Genomic DNA, 23,177 nt, shown 5'->3' on the forward strand with positions numbered 1-23,177 from the left:
ACGCTCTGGATCCACGTTGCTGAGGGAAATAAATGATCGACGCACAGGTCAACTTTCCCTCGACAGCCAGCAGCTGCCAGGGCTGGTGCCCATCACTAGAGGACACTGGGGAAGTTCTAGGGACCAGCCCGCGGTGGGGCAAAGAGTCTCCCCCTGATGTCTGGGGAACAAACAGCCGAGCTGCCCACGGTTCCATGGTCTGTATTTTATTAGCTCAATCACCGAGCAAAAGCATCAAACAAAATATGTAAAAATGAAAGAACATGAAATCATCCAGTTACTTACTGTGCTCAGGCAGGGTCATTAAACCACCCCACATACCTTAACCCCTGCTCAGGGCTACGTAGCACCGGGAAGGCGGCGGATCTGGGTCCCTAACGGTACCACAGGTGCAGCGCATCCCCAGGGCGAAGCCGTACGTTTGGGTTCCAGCCCAAGGGCGGCTAGAGGGAGGGTCCCATCGCTCCCCGGGGGACGTGAACATTGGCAGCAGAGCTGTCGGTTCCATTAAGGCCGCCTGCCCGAAGTATGGCAGATTCGGCAAGAGCCCATCTCTTCCCCACGTCACACAGAGTCACCGTGCAATACACTGAACGCTCAGACGAGGAACGTAGTGAAAAGAACAGGACTTCGTCGGGTTAAATGCGCAGGTGCTAATCCCCTGAAGTACCCGCGTGTGTGAGGCTGTTTGACCCAGGGCTGGTGCAGGGATCCGGGCAGCTATTCTATAGGCACTGGGCTCATATAGATTCTGTGGGTCTCTCACACACACAGGCCAGAACGCTAAGCCAGAGGCGTCCAATGAAAACTAGAAAACACCCCAAGAGGGGGACGCTTTTGCTGGGTGTTTCAGCGCGACTCTCGGGGTCCCATTCAGCCGGCTGGGGTGCGATTAGCCGGTGGCCCTGTCAGCTCACGTGTGTTAAGGTCGATGGCTCTGCAGGCCAGCTAGCGCTTGTACACGTCAGATCTCGACGCCCCACGCTGCTGGATCTTACCCCTCGGTGGCCAGTGGGGGGTGAATGAGGCACAGGGCACTTGTCAGGCGTGGCGACATGATACGGCCAGAGGCCAGCAGCCAGTGTAGGCCGGCCGGCCTGACAAGTGACGGCCAAACCTCAGGCTCCCGTGGCCAATCAGAACGGGGCACTCTCTTTCGGAGGTCACTGGCATCACCCAATGGGGTCTGATTAGGACCCCTTTATGCAAATGAAGGACCTCCTCATTCCGTAATTTTGGGCTCAGAAAGCCCTCAGATCCAAAAATCGATCCAGTCCGCAGGTCTGTAGGGATCTGAGACAATGGAGGTCCTGGGTCAGCCCCAGACAATATTTGACCCAGTCTGCAGAAGTCCGGGCCTTATTGAAAATGATTTTAAAAAATGCAAAGCCAGCAAGAAGTTGGAACTGAACAGGAAAAACCCCAGTTCTGCATTCCCGGAGCCAGGGCCAGAAAGGGACAGGTCCTCGGCCTTCCGCTGTTCCCGCTCCGCAGAGAGACGCTCACATATTATACATGTGCTGAGATTCTGAGACTCAGTGGCTCAGCTTTGTTGGGGACACTGGGCATGGCCACTAGGTAACTCGAGGGGATGGAAGACCACGAGTGTCGATGAAGCCCCCTCGCACTAGGCCCAAGTGTCCTTGGCCCCCCCGGCCTGGAGGCACTCGCAGCAGTTATGCTGAGGATCTGCAACAATATGTTGCAGAGTCAGACTGCCTGAAACTAAACAAGGCCAAACAGGGCAGATATGGAAGAACAATGCTGAATAAAGCAGCTTTATGTATAGGTTAACAAATGATACAAAAAACAAGGGCACTAGCTGGGAACTGGATTGGCTGGCTATATGGATACTTAGGGCAGCTTGCTATTCGATAAGTATGCTGAAGAAAGGATGTATAAAAGCCTGTGTAACTTCCTGCTCTGGGTGCAGGATTTGAGATTTTATTCTCCCTGTACCTTTTTGTAGCTGCAAATCAACTTTTCTGCTTCTCCACCCCGTTGTGATTATTGGGTAAAGCACACCGGGTAGCGAACCCCCCCACCGCTGTTGCTCGCCTCTGGCACTGGGTGCCGGCAACACTAACAGTCTCTCTGCCGCTAGGTCCGGGGTCCCATGCTCTGGGGGTCTGTTCCTGATGAAGAGCTGGAGGCAGAATCTTCTCCAATCTTTGCTGCAAAGCAGAGAGAGAAGAAAATCGTTCAGAGATGGCTTTAGCTGGGGGGATTCCAGCTAGAGAACGCGGATGGGAATTCAGCTCCCCCCGCCATGCCCCCTGTGGACCCCAAACTGCGTTCTGCACAAAACCCCTCAGTCCTGACAGCGGGACAATGGACAGGCCTCCAGGAGAGAGCATAACACCCCTACGCAGCCCCAGGTACCGGCCTGCACTCCCACCCCCAGAGCCGCGCTAAGGGCCCCCAGTGCATGCTGGCACGCTGGCAGAGCTCTGCCCTCAGGGGCGACCTGTGGATGCTGTTCCGGCCCTTTTGGGTTCCCTTGGTTTGGGCGAAGGCAGCTCGTGTGTCAGAGAATCCCGGGTAGCCGGGGAAGGGCGACGGCTGGGGACGGCCTCGCAGATTCCCACACGCCGAGGAATGGTCAGACCCAGAGTAACCAGCGATTGGGGCCCATGTGCAGTCACTGCTAGGCGCCCTCCTCCCCTCATGGGAACCCCACAATACCCATAATGCACTGGGGCCTCTGGGCCCCGTACCCAGGATTTACTCACTGGCTGCCAGAGCGTAGCTGGGTTTGCGAGGGCCTGAAACACAAGCAGAGAATGAGGGTCAGTGCAGGGGAGCAGGGTAACCCCTCCCCCGCGGAGACCCCGACCTCCCTCCCCTGGACACAGGGCTCCCCGTGACCCCAACTGCACCTCGCCCAGGCCAGTCTGACCCCAGTGCCCCCCACAGCAGGGCACATAGCGCCCAGCCAACGACAGAGCCCACTCCGCCCCCAACTACATTGATCAGCCCTGCCCCATGGCCCTGCCCCACCTCTCCTTGGGGGGCAGTGGCAGGAGCCATTCCCCCTTGGGCTGGCTGGGCTGCCCCACTCCCCAGACCTCCCCACATCCCGACTCCACGGGGACCGGCTCTTACCTGCTGATTTTCTCCTCCACAGGATGACGCCGGCCCCTACGGCTCCAGCCAGAACCAGTACAGCCAGGACGATGGCGGCCAGGACCCCGGGGGTCAGAGAGCCCTTCTTCCCAGGGGCTGTGGGATGAAGAAGGGCCCAGGTCACCGAGGGGAGCAGCCGCTGGGGCATCCTCCTGGGGCAGCCACAGGCCTTTGCCTTGAACGTCTCCCCAAGGGCGTCTGCAGAGACCTGGCCTCCGGGGTTGGGGAAAGGCTGAGCTGGGAGGGGGACGGAGATGGGGCACAGAGGGCGGGTGCTCTGCTGGGCACTGCCAGCCACACAAGCCACGCAGCAACCAAGTCCTTCCCTCGTAATGACATCAGCCTGTGGAACTCACCGTCACTGGATGCCACCATAGCCAGAAAATCAGATTATCTGAGGGATCGGCCATTTCTGTGGGTCACATGAATACCCAGAGCTAGACGAGTTCACACTGATGATGGGCAGGGATATTGACCTTCCTGTGGCCCAGCCTCACCCCATCTCTGTAATTCCCATGGGCTGTGTCCCCAACCCCTGGGTCCTGCCATTCACCCCACCCTTATCCCAGACGAGTGTGGGCTCCGGCAGGCTGCTGTGCTCCACCCGGCAGGCGTAGCGGTGCCCGTCCTCCTGCTCCGGGGAGATCTCCAGGGACGACTGCATGTAATAGGTGCCGTCGGCATTGGGCAGGATCCCACTGGAGTCCATCTCCGCCAGGATGTCTTCTCCGTCCCGCACCCAGGAGACGTGGATGGGACGTGGGTAAAAGCCCTTGGCATGGCAGGAGAGGGTGATGGAGCCATCGGGAGAGTCTTTGTGGGAAACTGAGACCTCGGGGGACACTGTTAGGGGGAGACACAGTGCGTGAGCCACGTGCCAGGGGCCGGGACATGTAACAGACAACAGGTAAAGGCCCTGCAGCGTCTCATAGACTTTAAGCTCAGAAGGGACCATTGTGATCATCTAGTCCGACCTCCTGCACATCACAGGCCACAGCCCCTCATCCACCCACTCCTGTAACAGACCCGAACCTCTGGCTGGGTAACTGACATCCTCGAACCATGGGTTAAAGAGGTCAAGTGACAGAACATTTCTCCATTCACTCTAGTTTAAACCTGCAAGTGACCCGTGTCCCATGCTGCAGAGGAAGCAAAACCCCACCAGGGTCTCTGCCAGTGTAACCTGAGGGAAAATTCCTTCCCGACCCCAAATCTGGTGATTGGTTAGACCCTGAGCATGTGGGTGAGACCTGCCAGCCAGACATCTGGGAGAGAATTCCCTGTAGTAACTCAGAGCGCTCCCCAGCCAGTGCCCCATCACCGGCCCTTGGGGATTTTTGCTATTAGCAGTGGCCGATGGGCCATGTGTCACAGTAGGCAGTCTCATCATCCCATCCCCTCCTAAACTCACCAAGCTCAGTCCTGGAGCCAGTTTGGTGTTTTGCCCCCGCTGCTCTCCTTGGGAGGCTGCTCCAGAACTTCACCCCTCTGATGGTTAGAAACCTTCGCCTAATTTCAAGCCTGAAGTTGTTGATGGCCAGTTTGTATCCATTTGTTCTTGTGTCCACATTGGCGCTTAACTTAAATATCTCCCTCAGCCTTTGTTAAATCAGATTTGCCCTCAGCCTGCATCTGGTCAGGCTAAACAAGCCAAGCCCTTTGAGTGTCCTCTCGTAAGGCAGGTTTTTCATTCCTCGCATCATCCTAGTAGCCCTTCTCTGTTCCAGTTTGAATTTGAGTAGTCAGGTGCGTAAGAGACCTGGTCTGCACCTGTTTACACTGATTTGTAAATGGAGCCAGTTAATCTGGTGTAAATCCCCTCTGCAGACTCACTCAAATGGCTCACATTGGTATAACTGAACTGGGTAGTTGCCAGAACAGGCCTGGGCCCGGGTCTCCTTCGCTGCCCGCAATCCCGCGCTGTAACACGGCTACGCCCTGGCAGGTTGTCACTGGGCCACCCAAACACACGTGTGCGATTTAGGGGGTGAGGGCCAGATTTCCAAACGTCCCTCGGTGCCTAACCTCGGTGAGCTCATGGGGAGTCAGGCATCTCCATTCGGAAATCCCAGCTGGCCCCTGTCTGCATTGTCAGGCGCTTAAATCCCTTTGTCACATGGTCCCGAGTCCATGCCACCCTCCATGTCTCTGCCCTCGACTGCAGAGGTGCCATCGCTGGGCACAAGAACCTCAAAACAAGTTTTTTCTTTGTATAATGACACAATACATCTTCCTCCCCCACCCCACCTCCTTCACACTCACAAAGGGCTGGGCCTTTTCCAGACCGAACTTGGCAAAATTAATCAACTCAGCCCAAAGCTGGGATGTTTCAGCCCGAAAAGGGAAGTCTGAGGGAGCTGGAAGCCAACGGGAAAGGCCCTGCAGAACGGAGACGCCCAGGCAGCCAGAACCGGCTAATAACCCGTCTGCTCTAATAACAACCCGTAGCTCTCGTCTAGTGCTTGTCATCGGTTGATCTCAAGCGCTTTACAAAGGAGGTCATTGTCCTCATTATGCAGAGGGGGAAACTGAGGCACAGAGAGGCAGCATGACTGGACCCATGTCACCCAGCAAGCCAGTGGCAGAGCTGGGATTAAAACCCAGGTGTCCTGAGTCCCAGTCCAGTGCACTATCCACTAGGCCACACTGCCCCTTCTGGACATGCCCATGTCCCATTGGTGTCTCTGCACCCCATCGCCCACTCCTCAAGACAGATCCCTGCTGCTCACTCACCCTGCTGCTCCAGCACCGCCCTTCCCCGCTGCACTAGGCTCCGCAAGGTCCCCAGGCACTCGGACCGCAGGTAGTGCTGGACGTACGGAGTCCAAGTCTTGCCTGTCTCCCAGCGCTGCTTCTGGAGGAAGGCCGGCTGCACGGCCGCGACCCACGTCTCCGTCTGGGCATCAAAGCTGATGAAGTCCCCCCCGTCGTAGGCGTACTGGAACCTCGGGTCCACGGGGGTCTGGCCACTCAGGGCACAGCCCACGTGAACCTGCTCAGTGTGAATCCCTGCGGGGGAGGGAGAGAGCTCAGACCCTGCACTGAGAGCTGGGAAATGGGTCTGTAGGGCAGGTGGGGGCAGAGGGGGGCTCGGCCGGACGGTGACACCAGGGCACTGAGATCAGGGAAATGTGTCTGTATGTGGGTGGGGTCAGAGGGGCACTTTACTGTCTCTGACCATGTGGCTGGCCTTATGGTGAGCTAGCGAACAATCCCAGAGGACGCCGAAAAGCAGGAGGGGTCAGAGCAGACCCACGGGAAGGACTGAGGTGTTGGGATCCTGCCGGACAGTTACTGGGCTCCTGGAGTCTCTCCACTGGTGAACATGAGAGGTGCCATACGGGGTGAGATCAAGGTCTGACAGTGGCCAACACCAGAGATTCAGGGGGAGTGAACAGAACAGGGCAATTTGAAGTGATCCACCCGTCTTCCGGCAGGTGGAGGTCTAGGGACACCCAGAGCATGGGGTTGTGTCCCGGACCATCCTGGCTAATGTCCATTGATGGACATGTCCTCCAGGAACTTATCTAATTCTTTTTTTAACCCAGGTATACTTTTGGTCTTCACAACATCCCCTGCCAACGAGTTCCACAGGGTGACTGTGCATAGCATGAAAAAGTATTTACAAACAAGAGGAACAGACCTGCTGCCTATTCATTCCATCAGGAGACCCCTGGTTTTTTATTGTGGGAAAAGGTAAAGAACTCTTCTCTATTCACTTTCCCCACACCAGTCATCATTTTATAGACCAGGGGTGGCCAACCTGAGCCTGAGAAGGAGCCAGAATGTACCAATGTTCATTGCCAAAGAGCCACAGTAATACGTCAGCAGCCCCCCCATCAGCTCCCCCCACCCGCTCCCAGCGCCTCCCGCCCACCGGCAGCCCTGCCGATCAGCACCTCCCTGCACCTCCCGATCAGCTGCTTCGTGGGGTGCAGGAGGCTTGTGGGGGGGAGGAGCGAGGGCACGGCAGGCTCAGGGGAGGGGGCGGGAAGGGGTGGAGTCGGGGCAGGCCTGTGGCAGAGCTGGGGTTGAGCAGTGAGCACCCCCCGGCCCATTGGAAAGTTGGCGCCTGTAGCTCCGGCCCCAGAGTCGGTGCCTAGACAAGGAGCCGCATCTTAACCTCTGAAGAGCCCATGTGGCTCCGGAGCCCCAGGTTGGCCACATCCCCCTTTAGCCGTCTCTTTTCTAAACTGAACAGCCCTAATCTTTTTCCTCTCTCCTCAAATGGAAGCCGTTCCATACCCGTGATTATCTTTGTTACCCTTTTCTCTGAACCTTTCCCAGTTCCACTCTGCCCTTTTGGAGATGGGGTGACCAGCTCTGCACGCAGTATTCAAGGTGTGGGCGCACCATGGATTTATATAGAGGCATTATGGTATTTTCTCTCATTTTCTATCCCTTTCCTAATGGTTCCTGACATTCTGTTAGCCTTGGGAAAGGCTGTTTCCACAAAATTATTATTTTTTGTGAGAAAATTTCAGTTTTGCCAGAAAACATTGTTTTTCTGTTGGGGAAATTGAAAGGGAAGATCCCGGGGCCGCCCGGCTCCCTGCCTGGGATTCTCCCAAGATGGAATTTCTGAATAATTTCCTTCCCATGGAAACCTCCCATTTCCGACTTTCCTTCTGATCGGGATGAAACCACTTCTGGGAATGTGAAATTTTCTGTGGGAAGAAAACTGCATTTTCCAGCCAGCTCTGGTTTGGGCCTCACCTAGCACAGCGAGGCCCCAATCACCAGTCAGAGTGATTCTGAGCGGGCAGCTCTCACGTGTCCATTAATAACAACAACTCTCAGACACTCACCGCCCGTCTGGTTGTGCAGCTGCATCCACCTCCTGGTCTCAACTTTAGAGCCCTCCTCGTGCCCCCAGAACTCCCGGGTCTTTTCCTGGAGATACTCAGCACCCACGGCCTGTGCTGCCCATGTCTGGGTGGGTCTGACCTCTCGCGTGTCGCTGCTGTAATACGCAATCTGAACGTCATCCAGTTTGGAAATCATGAAGTAGTGATGAGTCCCATCTTCGTGGGTGACGGCTGTGACTAGCACGGCGAGGCTGTGGCGCCCTAAAGCAACAGCAGAGAGGTTGAGTAAACCAGCAATTTCCTTCCCTTGCTCAGGGGACACCAGAGTCACCCAGTGGGGACCAGCAGTGATGAAATGGGAATGTTGTTAATCTTTTCTCTGAATACTGTGTGTCTGCCTCAGTTTCCCCTAGGCATTTCTTAAGTATCTAGGTGGGAGGATAAGGGGGTGGGATGGTGGCAGAGCCCTAGAGGGCCAGTGTGAGGGTGTCTGCACAGAGAATGGCCGACTCCCCTCTCCTGGCCACTGATGGCCTGGGCCCCTCCCCGGCAAGGTGCCAGCTGAAGGTGTTGGAGAACAAAGACATCAGGCGGCCTCCTGAGCGGGCGGGGGGGGGGGGGGTGAAGACAAAGGCCAGAGGAGGGGCTGGAGTGAGTTTCAGTTTGGAGCTGGCTGGGGAAAAGGACGGAAGCCCAGACCAGAGTCTGGGCTCCCTGCCCCCCAAGATGGACCTGACTGAGGGGGTCCTGTTGTCTGTACCCACAAGCTCTGATTTGGACTGTGTTCCTGTCATCTAATAAACCTCTGTTTTTCTGGCTGGCTGAGAGTCCCAGGGAATCGCGGGAAGTGGGGGGTGCAGGGCCCTGACTCCCCCACACTCCATGACACCTCCCACCCCCAGCCATGTCCCCCTGCCCTCAGCCCCATCCTGGGTGAGGGACGGAGCTGCAGGGGAATCAGGACTGGCGATCTCTCAGCCTGTGCCTCTGAAAGCCAGCGGCTTGTTTGGTGGAAGGGGCAGACATTGGTGGGGGGGTAGCTTCCCCCAAACAACTGCCCCCCACCAGGCAAATGCCCTCAGGCTGGGAGGGGTGGATGTGCAAAGTGCTTACAGCGGAATCTGGGGTGTTTGTGGCATGTGTGCATTTCTGGGGTGTTTGGTGAGCATGTGGGGTGTGTTCGTGTGATGTGTGTGTGTGGTCTGCATGCGTATACATGTGTGCCGGGGGTGTATGCATGTGGGGTGTGTAAGGTACTTTGTTTTCAGTTTTAATTGACTTTTTACTGAAAAATTCCTGGATTTTACAGAAGCCGTTATTTGGTGTTTACTCATTTTTCACCCCAATTTTGGCTCACTCAGGCACACAGAAATACTGATTGTGGTAAGTTTCAAAGTAGTAGCCCTGTTAGTCTGTATTCACAAAAAGAAAAGGAGGACTTGTGGCACCTTAGAGACTAACCAATTTATTTGAGCATAAGCTTTCGTGAGCTACAGCTCACTTCATTGGATTCAAATCCAACCCGTGACAGGAGGTCGATGTATTTGTGTGAATAATGAATTAATCTAAGCGTCAATGCAAGGTGTCACGGAGTGTGGGGGAGTCCAGGCCCTGCACCCCTCTTCCTGGGATCCACTGAGACTCTCAGCCAGCCAGTAAAACAGAAGGTTTATTGGACAACAGGAACACAGTCCAAAAACAGAGCTTGTGGGTACAACCAGGACCCCTCAATCACGTCCTTCTGGGGGAGCAGGGAGCTTAGACCCCAGCCCTGGGGTTCCCTGTGTTCCTCCACCCAGCCCCAAACTGAAACTAAACCCACCCAGCAGGTTCCCTGCTGCAGCCCCTGTTCACATTCCTGGGCAGAGGTGTCACCTCCCCCTCCCCCTCCTGGCTCAGGTGACAGGCTCTCAGGTCTCCCATCCCCAGGGCACATTCCCAGGTCAACACTCCCCCCTCCCTGCTGAGTCACATCGTCACATCTCTCCCCCCTTTGAGACTGAACTGAGCGGGGTCACACTGACCAGTGACCTGGGGAAGTTCGGGGCCCCCTCTCCGGGACAGCGCATCCGCTATCAGGTTGGCACTTCCCTTCACGTGGACCACGTCCATGTCGTAATCCTGCAGGAGCAGGCTCCATCTCAGGAGTTTGGCGTTGGCTCCTTTCATCTGGTGCAGCCAGGTCAGGGGAGAGTGGTCGGTGTAGACGGTGAAGTGCCGCCCGAAGAGATAGGGTTCTAGTTTCTTGAGGGCCCACACCATGGCCAGGCACTCCTTCTCGATGGCCGCGTAGTGTTGCTCCCGGGGTAGCAACTTCTTGCTCAGGTACACGATGGGGTGTCTCTCCCCCTTTTCATCCTCCTGCATTAACACCGCCCCCAGTCCCGTGTCTGAGGCGTCGGTGAACACCACAAAGGGCTTGTCAAAGTCTGGGTTTGCCAGAACTGGGCCACTGACCAGAGCCTCCTTCAGCTCCCGGAAAGCCTCCTGGCACTGCTCAGTCCAGACCACCTTGTCTGGCTTCCCCTTCTTGCATAGCTCCGTGATGGGGGTGGCGATGGCGCTAAAGTGGGGCACAAATCTTCGGTAGTATCCTGCCATCCCAATAAAGGCTTGGACCTGCTTTTTGGTGTGGGGAGCGGGCCAGTCTCTGATCACCTCCACCTTGGCTGGTTCCGGCTTTAGGCGGCCGCTCCCCACCCAATGGCCCAGGTAAGATACTTCCGCCATCCCCACCTTGCACTTCTCCGCTTTTACAGTCAGCCCAGCCCCCTGGAGTCGGTCCAGCACTTGTCTAACCTGGGACACGTGGTCCTCCCAGGTCTGGCTAAAGACACAGATGTCATCAATATATGCCACGGCAAAACTCTCCATCCTGGAAGGTGGCCGGTGCTCCCTTGAGGCCGAAAGGCAGGGTCAGGAACTCATAGAGCCCCAGAGGGGTGATAAAGGCCGATTTCAGTCGGGCATCTGCATCCAGCGGCACTTGCCAGTAGCCCTTTGTAAGGTCCATGGTGGTAAGGTACCGAGCTCCTCCCAGCTTGTCTAGGAGCTCGTCCGGCCTGGGCATGGGGTAGGCATCAGATACAGTGATGGCATTGAGCTTCCGATAGTCCACACAGAACCGGACCGACCCGTCCTTTTTGGGGACCAGCACCACCGGCGAGGCCCAAGGGCTGGCAGATGGCTGGATCACCCCCAAAGCCAGCATGTCCCGGACCTCTCTTTCCAGGTCCTGAGCAGTTTTCCCTGTGACTCGGAAGGGGGAGCATCTTATCGGCGGGTGCGACCCTGTCTGCACCCGGTGGACAGTCAGATTAGTGCGTCCAGGCTGGTTGGAAAACAGCTGTCGGTACGGATGCAGCACCTCCCTGACCTCAGCTTGCTGGGCAGGGGTTAGCTGATCCGAGAGGGGAATTGTTTCCAGGGGGAAACCAGCTCTGGTCCCAGGGAATAGATCTACTAAAGGGTCATCTCCCTGCTCTTCCCACTGTCCACACACGGCCAACACCACATTCCCCCTGGCATAATATGGCTTCATCATATTCACATGGTACACCCGGCGGTGGTGCGCCCGGTTTGACAGCTCCACCACATAGTTTACCTCATTGAGCTGCTTGACGACCTTGAAAGGGCCCTCCCAGGCGGCCTGTAGTTTGTTCTTTCTCACTGGGATGAGAACCATCACCTGATCCCCGGTGGCGTAGGCACGGGCCCGCGCTGTGCGGTCATACCAGACCTTCTGCTTCCTCTGGGCTCTGGCCAGATTCTCCCTGGCCAGGCCCATGAGTTCCGCCAGTCTCTCTCGGAAGATCAGGACATACTCCACCACTGACTCTCCATCGGGAGTGGCCTTCCCCTCCCACTCGTCTCTCATCAGGTCCAGGGGGCCCCTCACCCTCCTTCCATATAACAGTTCGAAAGGCGAAAATCCGGTAGACTCCTGGGGCACCTCCCTGTACGCGAACAGCAGGTGAGGTAAGTACTTGTCCCAATCCTGTGGGTGCTGGTTCATAAAGGTTTTCAGCATCATCTTTAGCGTCCCGTTAAACCTCTCCACCAGCCCATTGGACTGGGGGTGATACGCTGAGGCCCAGTCGTGCCGGACCCCACATTTCTCCCACAAGCACCGGAGCAGGGCCGACATGAAGTTGGAGCCTTGGTCTGTCAAGACTTCCTTGGGGAACCCCACTCGGCTGAAAATGGTCAGGAGCGCATCGGCCACGGTGTCTGCTTCAATGGAAGCTAAGGGCACTGCCTCGGGGTAGCGGGTGGCAAAATCTACCACCACCAGAATGTATTTCTTCCCCGACCGGGTCGTCCTGCTGAGAGGCCCCACGATGTCCATGGCCACCTTCTGGAAAGGCTCCTCTATGATGGGCAAAGGTCTCAAAGCCGCTTTCCCCTTGTCCCGGGCCTTCCCCACCCTCTGACAAGGGTCACAGGATCGGCAATACTGCCGGACCGTGGTAAAGACCCCGGGCCAGTAAAAGTTCTGTAGCAACCTCTGCCGGGTGCGCCGGATTCCCTGGTGCCCTGCGAGGGGGATGTCATGGGCCAGGGACAGGAGCCTGCGGCGATACTTCTGGGGGACCCCCAGCTGCCTCCTGATCCCACAGGACTCTACTTCCCTTGTGGGAGCCCATTCTCGGTACAGGAACCCCTTCTCCCACAGGAACCTCTCCTGGCAGCCTCTCCTCATGGTCCGTCCCACACTGAGGTCGGCCAGGTCCCTGAGCTTCCGCAAGGAGGGATCTTTCCTCAACTCGGCCTGGAACTCAGCAGCTGGGGAAGGGATGGGGCCCGGTTCCCTCTCGCTGGCCAGGTCCGAGGCCTCCGCCTCTCTGAGCCGTGCCCCTCAGCGCTCCCTCCCCACCAGGGTAGGGTCCTGCGCCTCCGGTGTGGTATCCTCCCCAAGGTCAGGGAGCAGTGCCCCTCGCCGGCTCTGGCTACGCGTCACAACCAGGGCGGTCTGGGGCTTGCTTGGCCACTCCTCTAGGTCTCCCCCCATCAAAACTTCAGTGGGCAAATGGTGGTGTACCCCCACATCCTTGGGGCCCTCCTTGGCCCCCCATTTCAGGTGTACCCTTGCCACGGGCACCTTAAATGGGGTCCCGCCCACCCCTGTCAGGGTCAGATAGGTGTTGGGCACCACCCGATCTGGGGCCACCACCTCGGGCCGGGCCAGCGTCACCTCCGCGCCCGTATCCCAGTATCCATTGACCTTCCTCCCATCCACCTCCAGGGGAACAAGGCACTCTCTCCGGAGGGACAGCCCCGCGCCCACCCTGTAAACTGAGCACCCTGAGTCCAGAGCCTCCAGCCCTCTGGTGGAGCTGGCCTGGGGTACTCTTCCCTCCGGGGCAGGTGGTAAACTGGTAGGCCCCCTTTCCTGGGTCGTCTGCCCCTCGTCCAGCTGGGTCCCTACCCAGTTAACCCTGGGTAGGTTGGGTCTGCTCAGTTTGTCCCTGAGCCCGGGGCACTGGGACCGTACGTGGCCTCTCTGGCCACAGTGATAGCAGCTCAGGTCACGTTGGTCCCCTCGAGCGGGTCGGAGGGGCCCGACGCCAGGCGTTCCCCTTGGGAGGGGGTTCTCCCTATTTCCCCGCTGGGAGGCCCCCTGGTGACTCTCTCTCTGCATCGGGGGGGGGCCTGTTCTTTTGGGACTCCTCCCGGCTACCCCCTGACCGACTGTTCACAAACTCGTCGGCCAGCTGCCCTGCGTGCTGGGGGTTCTCGAGCTTTTTGTCCACCAGCCACAGCCTCAGGTCGGAAGGGCACTGATCATACAGCTGCTCCAGTACGATTAGGTCAAGCAGGTCCTCTTTAGCTCGGGCCCCAGCTGTCCACTTGCGGGCATACCCCTGCATCCGGTTGGCCAGTTGTAGGTAGGTGACCTCAGGCGTTTTACGCTGACTCCGGAACCTTCTCCGGTACATCTCGGGGGTCAGCCCAAACTCACGGAGCAGGGCCTGTTTGAACAGTTCATAGTCCCCTGCCTCCGGCCCTGTCATCCGGCTGTACACCTCCACGGCTTTGGGGTCCAGTAAGGGGGTGAGGAACTGGAGCCTGTCTGCAGGGTCAACCCTGTGCAGCTCACAGGCATTCTCAAAGGCCGTCAGGAAGCTATCCATGTCCTCCCCCTCCTTCCGCTGGGCCAGGAAGCACTTATCAAAGTTCCTTGCCGTCCTGGGTCCCCCCGCACTCACCGCAGCTGCAGCCGGGGCCCCACTGCTCCTCAGCCTGGCCAGCTCCAGTTCATGCTGTCTTTGTTTCTCCTTCTCCTGACGCTCCCTCTCCTTCTCCTGACGCTCCCTCTCCTTCTCCTCCTGCTCATGTTGACGTTGTTTCTCCTTCTCCTCATGTTGACGTTGTTTTTCATGATCCTCCAGCTCCCTCATTTTCATCTCCCTCACCCATTCCAGCCGCCTCCGCTCCAGGGATGGGGAGCTCCGCCGGGAGGATCCCCTGCTGGGTGCTGGGGTCAGGGTGCCCTCGGTATTCGCTGGGCTTCCCCCAACCCCTCCCCCGGACATAGGTAGGAAGGGTCTCGGGATGTCCTCGGCAGCAGTCTGACCCCTCCCAGCCCGGTCAGGCCCCAGGGCCCACGCTGCGTCTGCCGGGCGGCTTCCCTCAGGGACAGGGATCGGGTCATCCAAGCGATCCCTCTCCTCCAGCTGGGCAATCAGCTGTTCCTTGGTGGACCTCCCGATGCGCAGCCCCCTCTGCCTGCACAGCTCCACCAGGTCGCTCTTCAGGCGTTTAGCGTACATCTCCCTGCTGGCCCCTCGCAGGCCGGGCAGCTTCCCACGGTTTCCAGGAAAAGCCCCTCGTGTGCCAGTCCTTCTCGAGGTCACCACCTCTTTGCCAGGGTCGAGCTGCAGATTCCTCCGCCCCTGGGACCGCTCGCTGCAATCCCCCGGGGGACCCTGTTACTGCAAAAGTCTTTCTCTCTGGTCACACATTCCCAGGGGTTAACCGCCCCCCGAAACCGTCTCTCTCTGAATCTTCAGCACGCCTGGTCCCCGTCAATTCCCCTTCGTTTTACTGCTCCCCAGTCACTTACTGCAGGAAGCGCCGTTCACGGGGTGCAGTAGATCCCACCGCTGCCACCAGTTGTCACGGAGTGTGGGGGAGTCCAGGCCCTGCACCCCTCTTCCTGGGATCCACTGAGACTCTCAGCCAGCCAGTAAAACAGAAGGTTTATTGGACAACAGGAACACAGTCCAAAAACAGAGCTTGTGGGTACAACCAGGACCCCTCAATCACGTCCTTCTGGGGGAGCAGGGAGCTTAGACCCCAGCCCTGGGGTTCCCTGTGTTCCTCCACCCAGCCCCAAACTGAAACTAAACTCACCCAGCAGGTTCCCTGCTGCAGCCCCTGTTCACATTCCTGGGCAGAGGTGTCACCTCCCCCTCCCCCTCCCGGCTCAGGTGACAGGTTCTCAGGTCTCCCCTCCCCAGGGCACATTCCCAGGTCAACACTCCCCCCTCCCTGCTGAGTCACATCGTCACACAAGGCTATCTGTTAATGTAAGGCAATGGAGAGGAAGTTGCACATACACGTTAAATGCAGTTGCTGAAATAAATCACAACATTAAACTGCTTTCACTTTCACTACTCAGACTTTTCCCTCTTTGTTGCTTTTTTTCTGCCCTCCCGTCCCCCAGTATTAACCCGGAGATTGCCCCAGAAATCTGGGCAGTTAATAGCCGGTGCTGGTTTTCACCCACTTTTTAAAAGTTTTGTAATTAGCACTGATAAATTCCCAGGAACATTTAAACAAATCTGAAAACAAAGGACCTGGGGCGTGTGGGGTGTATATGGGTGTGCAGAAGCAACACGTTGTGGGGACACACATCAGGTCAAGTGCCCCACAGATTTCTGCCAGGGTTTATGTGCCCGGCCCTGAACCCCACTGCATACCACCAGAACCTCTAAATTGTGCCCCCAAACTATCAACAGTTACGTGTCATGGCTGGTGGGGTTCACACTCCCCTTCCTAGGAACTAAACAGGCCAGTCCTGCAGGGATGTGGGGTTCTCAGGGGGCCAATCAAGCAGTTCCCCCCCTTTTTTGTGCCAGAGGCAGGGGACAACAAGCCCCCCCACCCTGCAGGGAAAGCAGCCCCCAGAGTTTCCCTGAGGGTGTCTGCCATGCAGTGTGGCCTGGGGCGGGGAGATGGCTGGTGCAGACAGGCTGCAGGAGAGGGCAGGACTCTCCTTTGCTCCTGGAAACCTCAGTTACTTTCTTTTGTTTCCACCTTACCTGAGCCTGGTGCCCCCTGCTCCCCAGCTGAGCTACTGCACAGTGGTGCCGGAGCCAGGGAACTAGGGGTAACTGGAGCTCACCCACTTCTCATTGGTGACATGGAGTTTTGCTGAGGTTAGGTGACCCACTGCTGTATTTACCACTACACCACTGCCCACGAGGGTCGCTGGGCCGGTCCTCCTCTGCTTCCGTAGCGCAGGCTGGCTCCTCTCCCTGCACTCAGTCACTCTGGTTTGACATCACCCCTAGGGGCTGGGGGGTGGTGTGACGAAGTGGGACTGTTCTTAATGTTTCCTCAGAATAGTGTGGGGGTGCCTCAGTTTCCCCTAGGCAGTTCTTAAGTATCTAGGTGGTGGGATATGGGTGTTTGATCGTTGGTGTGTGAGCAGGTGTGTGCAGGGGTCTGGACACAGAGAATGGCCAACACCCTGTTTCCTGGCAGCTGATGGCCTGGCCCTTCCCCCCTGCAAGGTGAGAGATAAAGGGTTGGAGAGCAAAGGAATCCGGTGACCTCCTGGCCCGGGAAAGGAACAAAGCCCAGAGGAGGGGGGGCTGGAGGGAGTTTCAGTTGGGGGCTGGCTGGAGACACGGAGTGAAGGGCAGACGGGGTTGTCTGGCTCACTGCCCCGCAAAATGGACCCAGCTGAGGAGTCCTGTTCTCTGCACCTACAAGCTTTGGTTCAGACCATGTTCCTGTTGTCTAATAAACCTTCTGTTTTACTGGCTGGCTGAGAATCACGTCTGACTGTGGAATTGGGGGGCAGGACCCTCTGGCTTCCCCAGGACCCTTCCTGGGTGGAGTCACTGTGGGAAGCACACGGAGGGGCAGAGGATGCTGAATGCTCCGAGGTCAGACCCAGGAAGGTGGAAGCTGTGTGAGCTGTGTCCCCTGCAGACAGGCTGCTCACAGAAAGGAGACTTCCCCAGAGTCCTGCCTGGCTTCATAGGGAGCAGTCCCAGAGCATTGCCCGGGGACTCCATGACAACTGGTGGCAGCGGTGGGATGTACTGCACCCTGTGGATGGCGCTTCCTGCAGTAAGTGACTGGGGAGCTGTAAAACGAAGGGGGATTGCCGAGGACCAGGCGTGCTGAAGGCTCAGAGAGGAGCGGTTTCGGGGGGTGGTTAACCCCTGGGAGTGTGTGACCAGCGAGAAGGACTGTGCAGTAATGGGGTCCCCCTGGGGACTGCGGTGAGCACTTTCAGGGGCAGAGGAGCCTGCGGCTTGGTCCTGGCAAAGAGGTGGTGACCTCGAGAAGGGCTGGCATAGTAGGGGTTCTCCCTGGAGACCGTGGGGAGCTGAGAGCATACAGGCCTGTGAGGCCTCCACTTAAGAAGGACATTGTAACCCGGTGCAGAAAGAGAGGGTTGAGCGTTGGAAAGTTCACCAAAGCACAGTTCATCCTGCAGCTGGAGGAGGATGACGGCTCTAAGGAACAGATTCCTGACCCCAAATGGGGCTACAGCAGGATCTGGGAGCAGCTGGAGTGGGAGCCAGGCATCCCCAAGACTCCTGTCCCCGACCAGACGAGGGTCTTCACGATCGGGTTCCCCATCGGGGGATCAAGACGGACGGGATTGGAGCTGAGTCCGAGGGAGCAAGAGGACTGTGGGAGACAGCGAGAGCCCGAGAAAGAGCTGCAGAAGCAGCAGCAGCATGAACTGGCGATGGGGGAGCGGAGAGGCCTAGGGGACCTCCCCGGGGTGAGTGGGGATAGACCCCGGGGGGCCAGTTCCGCAGGGAACCTCGAGACTAAATTGCTGCCCCTGGTTAAGGAGGGGGGGGGATTTGGATGCCACCTCACTGCCTTTGAGCAGGCTGGCGATTTGAACCAGAGGGACCCTGTGGAAAAGCCCCAGTGTCTAGCTCCCTTGCTGGGTCCCAAGGCCACAGACTCCATCAGCCAGATGGGTGGGGAGGTGGACAGGCTCCCACTCCTGACCCCGACCTAAATGTCTGTGTGGAGTTTCCTGGGGCCAGGCCCCTCGGACCCCCAGTGGGAGCGGAAGGTGATGGTCAATGGGGAGACATTCCTGGGGTGGCGAGATCCTGGGACAGAGAGAACTGGTGTCAGGCCCCTGGTGGTGCAGCCTCAGATGCTGAGGGGCTGTGTGAGCTGGGTGAGGGTCCCAGGGACGAAGCCCCTCACCCTGCCTATGGCCCAGATCCCTGTGCAGACCCAGGAGGAGTGGGGCTGGCTGGTCGTTGGGGTTCTCCAGGACACCAGCTGCGGGACCCTGTTGTGGGGTGACTGTGTCTCTTTGGGACAGGATCCAGGCCCTGCTCCGGTAACTGCCAAGGGTTTGAATTTGAATCCAGGGAACCAATCGGCAGAGAGGGAAATGTTCAGTGAAAATGCAGAAGACCTGGCTGGCAGGGGGAGACACAGGCAGGGCAGGGGATCTGTGGGGAGTGGCAAGGTGCTGGGTAAGGAAAGTCTGGATGAGCCTAGGCAGCCTTGTGAGCTGATGGCTGTGTCTAGTCAGCAGGGTGGGAAGGCGAGGAGAGCAGAAGATGAGTGTCCCTGGACCTTATCTGTTAGCTGGGTGGAGAAGTGTGACAGTGAAGGGAATTTGCCTGTGTCTGTCAGGGGTATTGACTTGCCTATGGAGGGAGCTACCCTGGTCTCCAGGCAGTTGTCTGTGACCAGCCTTGTAAGCTGGGACCAGGGGAATGAGATCCCAAGCTGTGTGTCTGGAAAGGAGAAAGTGTGTCCGGCCTCTGGATGGGCCAGAGGTGATTCTGGATGTAAGTGAGACCCAGAAAGAGTCTGTTGCTCAGGACTTTAGGTCGAATTTAGCAGCGTCAAATCGATGTAAACCTGCACCTGTCCACATGATGAAGCCCTTTATTTTGACTTAAAGGGCTCTTAAAATCGATTTCCTTACTCCACCCCTGACAAGTGGATTAGCGCTTAAATCGGCCTTGCTGGGTCGAATTTGGGGTACTGTGGACACAATTCGGCGGTATTGGCCTCCGGGAGCTATCCCAGAGTGCTCCATTGTGACTGCTCTGGACAGCACTCTCAACTCAGATGCACCATTGTCTGCCGTTGCTCTGACGCAGGGAGGGGCGACTGACGACATGGCTTACAGGGTTGGCTTCAGGGAGTTAAAATCAACAAAGGGGGTGGCTTTACATCAAGGAGTATTTCAGGCAGGACTTCATGGAGGGTTCCAATAAGAAGTGGTGCACCTAAGTTATTGTTCTTATTGGAACAAGGAGGTTAGTCTGGCCTCTGATTGATACATGGCTAGATTTACCTCGCTGCACCTTCTCTGTGAGTGACTGCAGTGTGACCTAGAGGAATGAGTCCCCTAGACAGGGGGGGGGGGGCGGGGGGGTGGTGGTGGTTTGCAAATGAGTACAAAACAAATCTGGTCTATTTCTTGTTTTGATACACTCCATCTATCTTTTACATCTTTGACTGGCAGCAAATGGTGCAGAAGGACTGCATGCCATCCACATCTCATGGCTGCTCGGCAGAAGATGATACAATAGGACTGCTAACAATCCGTACCGCCTGCCTGCTCACCATGAGATGGTTCAATAGGACTGTCTGCAGGACTAAAGAGAATGACTTGATCAAGTCACTCCAAATTTAGTCCCTGTGCCCATGTCTGCCCAGGTGCTCCTGATAGACCTCACACAGGCGACCAGGAGCACCTCGGACATGACGATGACGGCTACCAGTCCTATTGCACCATCTGCTGCCACAAGGCAAGGGGTTGCTGCTGCTGTGTAGCAATGCCGTACTGCGTCTGCCAGCACCCAGGAGACATACGGTGACGGTTACCTGAGCGGGCTCCAGGCTTGCCGTGGTATGGCGTCTGCACAGGTAACTCAGGAAAAAAGGTGCGAAACGATTGTCTGCTGCTGCTTTCACGGAGGGAGGGAGGGAACGGGGGCCTGACGATATGTACCCAGAACCACCCGCGACAATGTTTTAGCCCCATCAGGCATTGGGATCTCAACCCAGAATTCCAGTGGGCAGCGGAGACTGCGGGAACTGTGGGATAGCTACCCACAGTGCAACACTCCGGAAGTCGACGCTTGCCTCGGTACTGTGGAAGCACTTCGCTGAGTTAATGTACTTAATGCACTTAGAGCATTTTCTGTGGGGACACGCACACTCGAATATATAAAACCGATTTCTAAAAAAATGACTTCTATAAATTCGAACTAATTTCGTAGTGTAGACATACCCTCAAAGTGTTCCTCTAGAGCAAGCCCTCGGTGAAGAGGGTAAGGGCAGACTTTCTGGGAGGGGTGAATTGTTGCATAGAAAAGCCCTAGGGAAAGGAATCCTCATGGAGTCTTTGCAAGCAGTTTACTGCAACTGAAGGGTGTGAAAGTGATTTAATCAAGAAAGTTTCAGTTCCTAACAGCCAGAAATTTTCTGTTGTGAATGGATCCAATGACTTTCCTGTTGAAAGATCCAGTGTGGATAGCTTTGAGAAGGTCTCAAATGGAGTGAAAGCTGTTAAGAAAGTTAAACAGTCCTATAACCAAGTGGCTGTGTTTGGCCAGCTTGTTGGGGAGACAAGGTTGTTGAGAAAGGCATGTCTCCATGCTAGTTCTGTAAGTCTGTGGCCCAGGTCAAGATGGGGGCCCTTAACCAAGAGAGCCCGAATTGCAGCCCTCCAGACTGGAGCGCTGGGAGAAGACCCGATGCCAGTTTGATCCCGGGGGTTTTGGGGTGGCCAAAGAGCACGGGCTGCATAAACCTTCCCACATGCGGCATGAGAGTGCTATCGACCACCCCCGACCTAAGGGAGGGCGTGAAACTGGAAGGGCCTGGTGTAACTCCCACCAAGGAACGGGAGAGATGCTGGGGCATCCATGAGAACGTTGGTGGGGTCGAACTTCCCCAGCTCACCGGCTAAAGTGACCCAGCTCAGTTCGATCTCGAAGTGGGGAGAAGTGAAGTGCAGACGGGGTTGTCTGTCTCACTGCCCCCCAAAATGGACCCAGCTGAGGGGTCCGGTTCTCTGCACCTACAAGCTCTGTGTTAGACCCTGTTCCTGTCGTCTAATAAACCTTCTGTGTTACTGGCTGGCTGAGAGTCACGTCTGACTGCGGAGTTGTGGGGCAGGAGCCTCTGGCTTCCCCAGGAGCCCCACCTGGGCGGAGTTGCTGTGGGAAGCGCACGGAGGGGCAGAGGACGCTGAATGCTCCGAGGTCAGACCCAGGAAGGTGGAAGCCGGGTGAGCTGTGTGTCCCGAAGACAGGCTGCTCACAAAAAGGAGACTGCCCCAGAGTCCTGCCTGGCTTCGTAGGGAGCAGTTCCAGAGCATCGCCCAGGGACTCTGTGACAGGTGGTTCTTGGGCTGGCGTGTTGGGGATTTCTGGCAGAGCCCCCCAAGAAGGATGGGGGGACGCGGCTCAGGCCCACGGAGGAGACAGAGCCGAGGGGCTGGACAGTTGTAGGTTTCAAGGCCAGATGGGACCATTCATTATCTGAACTAGCTCCCAGCGCCTAGGAGCCTCCATCCTGGCCCAGGACCTGGCTGCCCAGGTCTGTACAAAGGCAGAACAGCCCAAGGAGCCCACCCCCAATGGCCGCCCAATGGGGTGCCCCCCCGCCATCCCCACGCCCAGCTGGAAACTAGCTATTTTAGTGCCCGGGGGCCAGCAAGCGTCTTTGTGCCCCTACCCGGCTATTTCGTCATAGTTCCACCCCGTTTTCCGCTCCTGCACCTTTCGCCCTGGGCGGCTGCCCCCCTCGCCCCGTGGCGCCCGCCCCCCATTACTGGTAGTCGGCATTAATCCGTCTATTGGCGCGGCTGCTGGCAGGGCCCGGCCTTCAGAGCTGGGCGGCCGGAGAGCGGCGGCTGCTGGCCGGGACGGCGCGGGAGGACCCGTTATCAAATCCCCTCCCGCACCAGTTCCCACCCCGTTTTCACCCTGCGCCCGCTCTCACGGCAGCGGGATCCCACCCCGAGGGTCACGCCCCCCAGTTTGCGCTCCCCCGTGTCAGAGGGGGATGCCCGGCCTGTTACGGTGACACCCCCAGCCGGGGCTCACCCTGGCCCCCCGGTACTCACCCCCCGCCGCGGCTGGAGCCAGGAGCGCCCCGCAGAGCGCCAGGAGCAGCCCCCAGGCCATGGGTCCTGGCCGGGGGGGCGGGGAATGGGCGCCTGTATAAGACAAAGCCCCGAATTTCTGGACGTGGGGACAGGAGAACCGGGCAGCCTGGCAGATGGACCTTCTGTGTCACTATCACTTTCCAAAGTGTCGCAGCTGCCTGTGGCCATCCAATCAGGACGCAGGCAGGGGTTGTTCATCATCGGTATCCAGGCAGAACTAGCGGTGTGAGGTTACAGAACACAAACAGCCCATGACTGCAGGCCCATGGTGCTCCCCCGCCTGGCCCGCCCCATGCCCTGGGGGTGCGAAGGGCTGAGGCCGCGCTGTGGGTGGGGCGGGGCGGGGACCGCAGGGCCTGGTGGAGCCTGGGAAGCTGGGCAGGGAGGGGCTGGACCCGCTCTGGGGCAGGGCACCGGGCGTGGGTACCATGGGGCACAGGCACAAAGGGGGTAAAGGGGCCGGGAGCGACTCCCGGCTGGGAAGGAGACGAAGGTTTCGGATCCTCCGAGGGGCGAGGCTGGAGCAGCCCCCATAGCAGCTGGGGAGGCACAAACAATCCCTTCATTTTTACATAGAGCTGGACGACTATATCCGGGGGACTGCCTGATGGGGTTGCTTGTGATGGTGGGTTCAGGCTCAGCAGGCCTGGGGCCCACTTCCCATTTATGAAACCAGAACCTAACACTCATGCTTCAGGGCTTCAGCCATCCACTGGCAGCGGTCAGGAAGGGATTTCCCCCCACCTCCCCAACAAAATAATGTGTTGTGGGGTTGTTTGTGTTTTATCTCCTCCCTCTGCAGCATCAGGGCCGGACCCGGCTGGAGATGGGACCTGGGCGGGGAGGGCCAGGCGCTGAGGGGCACCCAGCATTATCTCACCCAT

The 23,177-nt window shown here is 57.7% G+C and overlaps 1 protein-coding gene across 2 annotated transcripts; it reads right to left on the reverse strand.

Moving 5' to 3' along the window:
• Positions 1–201: 201 nt before the first annotated feature.
• LOC311531160 (class I histocompatibility antigen, F10 alpha chain-like) lies at positions 202–22,358 on the reverse strand. Of its 2 annotated transcripts, none has more exons than XM_084648302.1 (7): positions 22,252–22,358; positions 7,935–8,195; positions 5,860–6,135; positions 3,685–3,969; positions 3,106–3,222; positions 2,733–2,765; positions 202–2,174 (listed from the first exon to the last, which is right to left on the reverse strand). In XM_084648302.1, exons 1-7 carry the CDS (start codon positions 22,310–22,312, stop codon positions 2,101–2,103), a joined length of 1,107 nt encoding a protein of 368 aa, XP_084504428.1. In that variant the 5' UTR covers positions 22,313–22,358; the 3' UTR covers positions 202–2,100. The 2 variants fall into 2 exon arrangements, with proteins under 2 accessions (XP_084504428.1, XP_084504427.1); XM_084648301.1 differs by lacking the exon at positions 22,252–22,358 and adding an exon at positions 9,959–10,816.
• Between the last annotated feature and the right edge of the window lie 819 nt (positions 22,359–23,177).

This window comes from Lepidochelys olivacea (assembly GCF_965140295.1).
Source record: "Lepidochelys olivacea isolate rLepOli2 genome assembly, chromosome: 14".
NCBI classification, from domain to species: domain Eukaryota; kingdom Metazoa; phylum Chordata; order Testudines; family Cheloniidae; genus Lepidochelys; species Lepidochelys olivacea.

What these genes read in the sequence shown, in the direction of transcription:
- LOC311531160 (XM_084648301.1), bottom strand. Translation starts at nt 10,808, where the DNA reads ATGGAGAGTTTTGCCGTGGCATATATTGATGACATCTGTGTCTTTAGC. An exon ending in CACACTCGTCTGGGATAAGG is followed by an intron (nt 3,223 to 3,684) that starts GTGGGGTGAATG and finishes TTCATCCCACAG; the next exon opens with CCCCTGGGAAGAAGGGCTCT. An exon ending in CAGCTACGCTCTGGCAGCCA is followed by an intron (nt 2,175 to 2,732) that starts GTGAGTAAATCC and finishes TCTGCTTTGCAG; the next exon opens with CAAAGATTGGAGAAGATTCT.